General features: G+C 41.7%; 1 protein-coding gene across 1 annotated transcript; it reads right to left on the reverse strand.

Annotated features, from left to right (window-relative positions):
- Nucleotides 1–3,982: 3,982 nt before the first annotated feature.
- guca1aa (guanylate cyclase activator 1Aa) lies at nt 3,983–10,484 on the reverse strand. Its single transcript, XM_063007359.1, has 4 exons — nt 10,287–10,484; nt 8,515–8,664; nt 4,262–4,355; nt 3,983–4,110 (listed from the first exon to the last, which is right to left on the reverse strand). The coding sequence occupies exons 1-4, from the start codon at nt 10,482–10,484 to the stop codon at nt 3,983–3,985; spliced, it is 570 nt and encodes a 189-aa protein (XP_062863429.1).
- Nucleotides 10,485–10,765: the final 281 nt, after the last annotated feature.

A 10,765-nucleotide genomic window follows, 5' to 3' on the forward strand; every position in this document is an offset into this window, starting at 1 on the left:
TATTGGTACGGTAGTGTGTTTATGAATCTGTTCATTCAGTGCAGGTAAACCTTATGAATCCAGCCACATGACTTAGTGTTTAACCAAAATGATTATTATTATTATTATTATGAATCCTCGGGAAAGTGAAGGGAGATTATAGTTTATGTAAAAAACAGTACAGTTTAATCTCTACTGTATATCGTCTCTACTACTTAATGATATGGCATGATGTAATGTATGCTAATATAATGTACTGTGTGTTAACAAGAACGACCTATTAACATCATTATAAACATCAATCTTCCACTTTATATACCAGATTGATATTAAAGCAGATGCAGTAAATGTAAACGCAGGTGAAAATACCCAGAAATTGTACAAATGTTTATTATTTAATGTTTAATATGTCACTCACTGCTGCCGGTCCCATATGAGAACATGACAGCGCCGGGTTTGTTTGGAACTATTGAGGGTCACATGAACCACGTGACCGCGTGGCGGCGAGATCAAGGAGTGTCGCAACTCTCTCTATCTAGCAGATGAAGGCGCCTGTGCTAAGGGTCGGAGGAGGTGTGAGCAGCAATACGCCCTCTTTCAACGCAGAAAGAAAATAACCCCCGTCCCAACTTTTTTCGAAGCTTTTTGGACTGAATGGGCACAAATTCCCATATTAATGCTGATAATTTTTTTCATTTATCTGGGCAAGTGGGCTGAATTATTACAAGATTTGTGATTATATCTGTGGGGATTTGTGCCCGGCCTGGATTAATACAAGATTTATGATTATAACTGTGGGGATTTGTGCCCGGCCTGGATTAATACAAGATTTATGATTATATCTGTGGGGATTTGTGCCCAGCCTGGATTAATACAAGATTTATGATTATATCTGTGGGGATTTGTGCCCAGCCTGGATTAATACAAGATTTATGATTATATCTGTGGGGATTTGTGCCCAGCCTGGATTAATACAAGATTTGTGATTATATCTGTGGGGATTTGTGCCCGGCCTGGATTAATACAAGATTTATGATTATAACTGTGGGGATTTGTGCCCGGCCTGGATTAATACAAGATTTATGATTATATCTGTGGGGATTTGTGCCCAGCCTGGATTAATACAAGATTTATGATTATATCTGTGGGGATTTGTGCCCGGCCTGGATTAATACAAGATTTATGATTATATCTGTGGGGATTTGTGCCCAGCCTGGATTAATACAAGATTTGTGATTATATCTGTGGGGATTTGTGCCCAGCCTGGATTAATACAAGATTTATGATTATATCTGTGGGGATTTGTGCCCGGTTTGGATTAATACAAGATTTGTGATTATATCTGTGGGGATTTGTGCCCAGCCTGGATTAATACAAGATTTATGATTATATCTGTGGGGATTTGTGCCCGGTTTGGATTAATACAAGATTTGTGATTATATCTGTGGGGATTTGTGCCCAGCCTGGATTAATACAAGATTTATGATTATATCTGTGGGGATTTGTGCCCGGTTTGGATTAATACAAGATTTGTGATTATATCTGTGGGGATTTGTGCCCAGCCTGGATTAATACAAGATTTGTGATTATATCTGTGGGGATTTGTGCCCGGCCTGGATTAATACAAGATTTGTGATTATATCTGTGGGGATTTGTGCCCAGCCTGGATTAATACAAGATTTGTGATTATATCTGTGGGGATTTGTGCCCAGCCTGGATTAATACAAGATTTGTGATTATATCTGTGGGGATTTGTGCCCGGCCTGGATTAATACAAGATTTGTGATCATATCTGTGGGGATTTGTGCCCGGCCTGGATTAATACAAGATTTGTGATTATATCTGTGGGGATTTGTGCCCGGCCTGGATTAATACAAGATTTGTGATTATATCTGTGGGGATTTGTGCCCAGCCTGGATTAATACAAGATTCATGATTATATCTGTGGGGATTTGTGCCCAGCCTGGATTAATACAAGATTTATGATTATATCTGTGGGGATTTGTGCCCGGCCTGGATTAATACAAGATTTATGATTATATCTGTGGGGATTTGTGCCCGGCCTGGATTAATACAAGATTTGTGATTATATCTGTGGGGATTTGTGCCCAGCCTGGATTAATACAAGATTTGTGATTATATCTGTGGGGATTTGTGCCCAGCCTGGATTAATACAAGATTTGTGATTATATCTGTGGGGATTTGTGCCCGGCCTGGATTAATACAAGATTTGTGATTATATCTGTGGGGATTTGTGCCCAGCCTGGATTAATACAAGATTTGTGATTATATCTGTGGGGATTTGTGCCCAGCCTGGATTAATACAAGATTTGTGATTATATCTGTGGGGATTTGTGCCCAGCCTGGATTAATACAAGATTTATGATTATATCTGTGGGGATTTGTGCCCAGCCTGGATTAATACAAGATTTGTGATTATATCTGTGGGGATTTGTGCCCGGCCTGGATTAATACAAGATTTATGATTATATCTGTGGGGATTTGTGCCCGGCCTGGATTAATACAAGATTTGTGATCATATCTGTGGGGATTTGTGCCCGGCCTGGATTAATACAAGATTTGTGATTATATCTGTGGGGATTTGTGCCCAGCCTGGATTAATACAAGATTTGTGATTATATCTGTGGGGATTTGTGCCTGGCCTGGATTAATACAAGATTTATGATTATAACTGTGGGGATTTGTGCCCAGCCTGGATTAATACAAGATTTATGATTATAACTGTGGGGATTTGTGCCCGGCCTGGATTAATACAAGATTTGTGATTATATCTGTGGGGATTTGTGCCTGGCCTGGATTAATACAAGATTTATGATTATATCTGTGGGGATTTGTGCCTGGCCTGGATTAATACAAGATTTATGATTATATCTGTGGGGATTTGTGCCCAGCCTGGATTAATACAAGATTTGTGATTATATCTGTGGGGATTTGTGCCTGGCCTGGATTAATACAAGATTTATGATTATATCTGTGGGGATTTGTGCCCAGCCTGGATTAATACAAGATTTATGATTATATCTGTGGGGATTTGTGCCCAGCCTGGATTAATACAAGATTTGTGATTATATCTGTGGGGATTTGTGCCCAGCCTGGATTAATACAAGATTTATGATTATAACTGTGGGGATTTGTGCCCGGCCTGGATTAATACAAGATTTGTGATCATATCTGTGGGGATTTGTGCCCGGCCTGGATTAATACAAGATTTGTGATTATATCTGTGGGGATTTGTGCCCGGCCTGGATTAATACAAGATTTATGATTATATCTGTGGGGATTTGTGCCCGGCCTGGATTATTACAAGATTTGTGATTATATCTGTGGGGATTTGTGCCCGGCCTGGATTATTACAAGATTTGTGATTATATCTGTGGGGATTTGTGCCCGGCCTGGATTAATACAAGATTTATGATTATATCTGTGGGGATTTGTGCCCAGCCTGGATTAATACAAGATTTGTGATTATATCTGTGGGGATTTGTGCCCAGCCTGGATTAATACAAGATTCATGATTATATCTGTGGGGATTTGTGCCCAGCCTGGATTAATACAAGATTTGTGATTATATCTGTGGGGATTTGTGCCCAGCCTGGATTAATACCAGATTTATGATTATATCTGTGGGGATTTGTGCCCAGCCTGGATTAATACAAGATTTGTGATTATATCTGTGGGGATTTGTGCCCGGCCTGGATTAATACCAGATTTATGATTATATCTGTGGGGATTTGTGCCCAGCCTGGATTAATACAAGATTTGTGATTATATCTGGTCTGGCTGGCAGTTGAAGTTCCAATTAATCCTACAAGCTGTTTAGAAGGTTTAAGGTCAGGGCTCTGTGCAGGTCAGCGGAAAAGGAACAGGAAAGGGCCTTCCCCAAACTGTTTCCACGTCAGTTAGTCTCCTTTCCAGCTGCTTCCTGACGACTGATCTTCACACTGGAAGCTCCTCTGGTCCTCTCCTGAGACCCTGGTGGTACTCAGACGCTGTTCCTGCGGTTGTGGATCACGGCTACGATGTGGCTCAGATCTAAGCTCTTCATCATCACCTCCATGAACTCCTCATCACTCCGAGCTCCTTCCACGAACTCCTCCAGCGAGAGTTCTCCTGCTCAGAGAAACACAAGCTCAGCTCTGTAGAGCAGGAAACATGTGCTGTACACGGGAACCAGAAGAGTTCTGGGACCTACAGACCATGAACACGCCAAGCTCGGGTTCTAAGAAGCCTGAACGGAACCGGTTCTTTTTATGACGCTCACCGTCGCCGTTCACGTCGATCCTCTCGAACACTCGGTTGGTGAACTCCTCCGCCGTCACTTCCTGTGCGTCGCTGCCGTTAATAGCACGGATGGCCTGATTAACACACACACATACACACACACACACACACAGCTCAATCAACACAGTGTCTGGGCTGTGATTGGCTGTGTCTGAGGGTGGGCGTGCTGACTTGCTGTGTGAACCCGCCCATCTCTGGCAGGTGAAAAGAAGCGGTCAGTATGCGCACGTGTCTGAGGGTGTGTGTTAGTTACGGGCCTGCTCGGTCCGGGTCAGGGTCTCCAGCAGTGAAGGAGATTTAACTGGGGAATTGGATATGACTAAAACAAATAAAATCACTGTTTTTTCCAGGTTGGAAACTCTGAAGTGCCTGGGGGAGGGGAGAAGACGAAGCCCTAGAGGAACTGGGCCCACCAGGACCCTGACCATTATGAAACATGGTTCAAAAATACAGTATAAGTCAGAACAGTAGGTGGGTAACTCTCCTAGTTATTACCTTGGTATGAATTATAAGCTTTTCACATTGTGAACAGTTTAGGGAAGGCCCTTCCCTGTGTGGTAATTTGTACCCATTCAGACAAAAGATGACAGCATTTGTACGGCTGGTCTGATGAGTGGTGCTGAGCTCAGGACCTTCCCTAAACTGTTGGAAGCATAAGATTTCCTTTATACCTGTTAGTAACTGTTGTGATTGAACCACATGAAGTCAGTAATTAGGGAGGGCGTCCCAATACTTTTGTCCCTGTAGTGTATAATAAACACAGCCGTGACCTTCACATTTCCATAATCTAATCAGTCTTAATCCTAATCCTGTCTCCAACTATAATCCTCAACCTACTGAGAAACACTGCAGGCGGGACGAGGGCGCGGTGGGTAGCACAGCAGGAAGGTCTTGGGTTCCATTCCTTTCTGTGTGGAGTTTGCATGTTCTCCCCGTGTCTGTGTGTTTGTGTGAGAGAGAGTGTGTGTGAGTTAGAGTGAAAGTGTGTGTGTGTATATATGAGAGAGAGTGTGTGTGTGTATATACAGTGTATCACAAAAGTGAGTACACCCCTCACATTTCTGCAAATATTTTATTATATCTTTTCATGGGACAACACTATAGAAATAAAACTTGGATATAACTTAGAGTAGTCAGTGTACAACTTGAATAGCAGTGTAGATTTACTGTCTTCTGAAAATAACTCAACACACAGCCATTAATGTCTAAATAGCTGCAACATAAGTGAGTACACCCCACAGTGAACATGTCCAAATTGTGCCCAAAGTGTCAATATTTTGTGTGACCACCATTATTATCCAGCACTGCCTTAACCCTCCTGGGCATGGAATTCACCAGAGCTGCACAGGTTGCTACTGGAATCCTCTTCCACTCCTCCATGATGACATCACGGAGCTGGTGGATGTTAGACACCTTGAACTCCTCCACCTTCCACTTGAGGATGCGCCACAGGTGCTCAATTGGGTTTAGTCCATCACCTTTACCTTCAGCTTCCTCAGCAAGGCAGTTGTCATCTTGGAGGTTGTGTTTGGGGTCGTTATCCTGTTGGAAAACTGCCATGAGCCAGTTTTCGAAGGGAGGGGATCATGCTCTGTTTCAGAATGTCACAGTACATGTTGGAATTCATGTTTCCCTCAATGAACTGCAGCTCCCCAGTGCCAGCAACACTCATGCAGCCCAAGATCATGATGCTACCACCACCATGCTTGACTGTAGGCAAGACACAGTTGTCTTGGTACTTCTCACCAGGGCGCCGCCACACATGCTGGACACCATCTGAGCCAAACAAGTTTATCTTGGTCTCGTCAGACCACAGGGCATTCCAGTAATCCATGTTCTTGGACTGCTTGTTTTAAGCAAACTGTTTGCTGGCTTTCTTGTGCGTCAGCTTCCTTCTGGGATGACGACCATGCAGACCGAGTTGATGCAGTGTGCGGCGTATGGTCTGAGCACTGACAGGCTGACCTCCCACGTCTTCAACCTCTGCAGCAATGCTGGCAGCACTCATGTGTCTATTTTTTAAAGCCAACCTCTGAATATGACGCCGAACACGTGGACTCAACTTCTTTGGTCGACCCTGGCGAAGCCTGTTCTGAGTGGAACCTGTCCTGGAAAACCGCTGTATGAACTTGGCCACCATGCTGTAGCTCAGTTTCAGGGTGTTAGCAATCTTCTTATAGCCCAGGCCATCTTTGTGGAGAGCAACAATTCTATTTCTCACATCCTCAGAGAGTTCTTTGCCATGAGGTGCCATGTTGAATATCCAGTGGCCAGTATGAGAGAATTGTACCCAAAACACCAAATTTAACAGCCCTGCTCCCCATTTACACCTGGGACCTTGACACATGACACCAGGGAGGGACAACGACACATTTGGGCACAATTTGGACATGTTCACTGTGGGGTGTACTCACTTATGTTGCCAGCTATTTAGACATTAATGGCTGTGTGTTGAGTTATTTTCAGAAGACAGTAAATCTACACTGCTATACAAGTTGTACACTGACTACTCTAAGTTATATCCAAGTTTCATGTCTATAGTGTTGTCCCATGAAAATATATAATGAAATATTTGCAGAAATGTGAGGGGTGTACTCACTTTTGTGATACACTGTATATGAGAGAGTGTGTGTGTGAGAGAGTGTGAGAGAGAGAGTGCGTGTATGTGTGTGCATAAGAGTGAGTGTGTCTGTGTGAGAGAAGAGAATGTGTGTGAGTGTGTGTGTCTGTGTGAGACTGTGTGTGTTTGTGTGTGAGAGAGAATGTGTCTGTGTGAGAGAAGAGAATGTGTGTGAGTGTGTGTGTCTGTGTGAGACTGTGTGTGTGTGTGTGTGAGAGAGAGTGTGTTTGTGAGAGTGAGTATGTGTGTGAGAGTGAGTGTGTGTGTCTGTGAACGAGAGAATGTGTGTGAAAGAGACATTGTGAGTGTGTGTGTATGAGAGTGAAAGTGTGTGTGTATAAGAAAAAGTGTGTGTGTGAGAGAGAGTGTGAGTGTGTATAAGAGTGTGTGAGACAGTGTGTGTGTGTGTGAGAGAGAGTGTGTGTGTGTGTGTCAGAGAGAGTGAGTGAATGTGTGTGTGTTAGTGTGTGTATGTGAGTGTGAATAAGTGTGTGTGTGAGAGAGTATGAATAAGTGTGTGAGAGAGAGTGTGTGTGTGTCAGAGAGAGTGAGTGAATGTGTGTGTATTAGTGTGTGTGTGTGTTAGAGAGTATGAATAAGTGTGTGAGAGAGAGTGTGTGAGAGTGTGTGTGTGTCAGAGAGAGTGAGTGAATGTGTGTGTATTAGTGTGTGTGTGTGTGTGTGAGAGAGTATGAATAAGTGTGTGTGAGAGTGTGTGTCAGAGAGAGTGAGTGAATGTGTGTGTATTAGTGTGTGTGTGTGTGAGAGTATGAATAAGTGTGTGTGAGAGAGTGTGTGTCAGAGAGTGAGTGAATGTGTGTGTATTAGTGTGTGTGTGTGTGTGTGAGAGAGTATGAATAAGTGTGTGTGAGAGTGTGTGTGTGTCAGAGAGAGTGAGTGAATGTGTGTGTATTAGTGTGTGTGTGTGTGTGTGAGAGAGTATGAATAAGTGTGTGTGAGAGTGTGTGTGTCAGAGAGAGTGAGTGAATGTGTGTGTATTAGAGTGTGTGTATGTGTGAGAGAGTATGAATACGTGTGTGTGAGAGTGTGTGTGTCAGAGAGAGTGAGTGAAAGTGTGTGTATTAGAGTGTGTGTATGTGTGTGTGAGAGAGTGAAAGTGTGTGTGTGTGTGTGTCTGTCCTGTGATGACCTGGTGACGTGTCCGGGATGTTTCCTGCTTTTTACTCGGACGTGAATCGGACCCACAGCGACCCTGACCAGGATAAAGCGCTAATGAAACAAACAGGACCCCTCTATAGAGTAACTACTGGGTTCCAAACACTAAAGCCCTGCTGTTTACACTGAATGTAGGTGGTTTCTTTCGTTTCTGGCAGCAGCCTTTAAGCCCATTAAGATGTGAAGCTTGCTTGACTGTGGACGGTCACCCACGGTACAACAGCTTTAGTTTGATGCCAGACCTGTTGGCTACTAACCAGGGTCCTCACACAGCATTCAAGACCCCGCCCACTTTTTAAGTCCTGTCTTTTCCCACGCAGCAGACTAGCGGCAGATTTTTGTCTGCTGCAGGCAGTAGGGGGCGCCCAGCCGGCCGGTAGCAGAGCTGAGATTGGAACGCTGGTGCGCTGGTGCACTAGCGTGGCTTTGCCGCTCACCTTGATGATGTTGAGCAGCTCGTGTCGGTCGATGCAGCCGTTCCCGTCCACGTCGTACAGCCTGAAGTACCAGCGCAGTTTGTGCTCCATCTTCCCTCTCATCACCAGACTCAGCGCCGCCACGTACTCCATGAAGTCGATGTATCCGTCCTGCAACACAAACCGCTACTGATACACAGCCAGAAGTACGTGGACACCTGAGCGACACCTGAGCGACACCTGAGCGACACCTGAGCGACACCTGAGCAACACCTGAGCAACACCTGAGCAACACCTGAGCGAGAGCTTGTCCCACATCCGACAGAAAGGGGAGGAGGCTCGTGGTCAGATGTCCGAATACTTTTCACACACAAAGTGGAGCTGAAGTTCTTCACATCAAACCAAAACCTTACGGTTGGAAGGAGGGTAATAACAAACAATAAAAATAACAACACCGAGTTCTGACTTTACAGCCAAAAATATGTGGACGCAGCATTATTTAATTTATTTACTTATTTAATTTTTACTGATGATTCGAGAGCAAAAACCAAACCAAAGGAAGATTTTAATATTAAATAAATATTAAGTTACAGTAACGAACTTGAAAGTGACACCATGGGAATAATAAATAAAAAATAAATAAAAAATAGATAATAAATAATCAATATAAATATTAGTATAATTTTTTATATAAAATATTATTTTATAATATATATATATATATATATATATATATATATATATATACAGTATATATATATATATAATAGATAAGTAAATAAATAATAAACATAAAAAATTATATTTAAATAAAATATTAATTAATTATTATTATTCATTTAATTAATATTAATTAACAGTATTTTTATATAAAATATACTCAAAACATAAATATAAAAAATAAATAAATAGAAATAAATAAATAGTAATAAATAAGTAAATAAATAATATAAATATTTGTATAAAATAAATTTTAATATAAAATATTATATATATATATATATATATATAAATAAATAAATAAGTAAATAAATAATAATATATTTATTTGTATATATTTATATATATATTTATTTTTAATATTTAATGATATTTATATAATATATTTAATTCATTATTATTATTATTGAATTCATATTAATAATAATAGCAATAATAATAATAATAATAATATAAACAGTATTTAAAAAAACCAATGTAAATATAGAAAATAAATAAATAGATAAGTAAATAAATATAAATATTTGTATAAAATATTTAAAAATAATAAAATAAAATAATAACAATACAATATTTAGAGAAAACTATGTACTTAAAATATAATAAATCAAAATTAAATAAATAAATAATTACAAAATAAATAAACAAATAAATAAATATATATAATTAATAATAATAATAATAATAATAATTTGCCTCTAGAAAATTTCTAAAATAAGTAACTAAGGGGTTGCCCAATCTCGTAAAATTTATCTTTTCCAAGAAGCTGCTCACTCATCTCAGCCTTCAATCTTCTGGGAAGGCTTGCCAGAAATTTTGAAGTGTGTACGTGGGAATTTGTGAGGTCAGGCTTTCATGTCTGAATGGACCTTGCTTTGTAAACGGGGACACAGTGAACCAAAACAGGTGAGGTCCTTCCCCAAACTGTTGATTTCATCTGACTGAATACATTTCACACTCTTTTTACCAGTGAGTGCGACGGAACCCCCTGAACTTAACATTAAAAGGTGTTCACATACTTTTGGCCAGTGCACCCCGCCTCTGGAAGGTTCCAGAACGCGGCCGGTTCTCACCTTGTTCATGTCGAAGGTGCGGAACATCTGCTCGATGTAGGCACTGGCCTCCGGGTCCAGACCCCTCAGGCCGAAGAACTGCTTGAACTCGTGCAGCGTCAGCTGACCGGACGGACACTCGGTCATGAACTTCTTGTACCAGAGGTGCATCTCCACGGCCTGCAGGTCGTCCACGGTGCAGCCGCTCGAGTTCCCCATGTCCACAACCACCTGAGAGTCTGAGAGAAGAGGTTACGACGAGGAGCCAAATCGTTCCGCCGTGCAGGCGAGATCCCGGCGAGGTCCTCGCGTCTCACAGACTCGCGACTCGGGCGTCCGGGGAAGAGCCGGGAGCTCCGTGCCCCTTTTGTAGCCGTCTGGGACGGACTGATGCTGACGGACGTGTCCTAATCCAGAGCTGAATATAGTTATGAGGCTTACAAGGACAAAGTCGGATTTTATTTAGCTCACGTGTGTGTGGGTCACGCTAATCATCACGC

The sequence above is a fragment of the Trichomycterus rosablanca genome, chromosome 1, assembly GCF_030014385.1.
Source record: "Trichomycterus rosablanca isolate fTriRos1 chromosome 1, fTriRos1.hap1, whole genome shotgun sequence".
Classification (NCBI taxonomy): domain Eukaryota; kingdom Metazoa; phylum Chordata; class Actinopteri; order Siluriformes; family Trichomycteridae; genus Trichomycterus; species Trichomycterus rosablanca.

What these genes read in the sequence shown, in the direction of transcription:
- guca1aa (XM_063007359.1), bottom strand. Translation starts at nt 10,484, where the DNA reads ATGGGGAACTCGAGCGGCTGCACCGTGGACGACCTGCAGGCCGTGGAG. An exon ending in GCACCTTCGACATGAACAAG is followed by an intron (nt 8,665 to 10,286) that starts GTGAGAACCGGC and finishes TTTGTGTTGCAG; the next exon opens with GACGGATACATCGACTTCAT. An exon ending in AGCTGCTCAACATCATCAAG is followed by an intron (nt 4,356 to 8,514) that starts GTGAGCGGCAAA and finishes TGTGTTAATCAG; the next exon opens with GCCATCCGTGCTATTAACGG.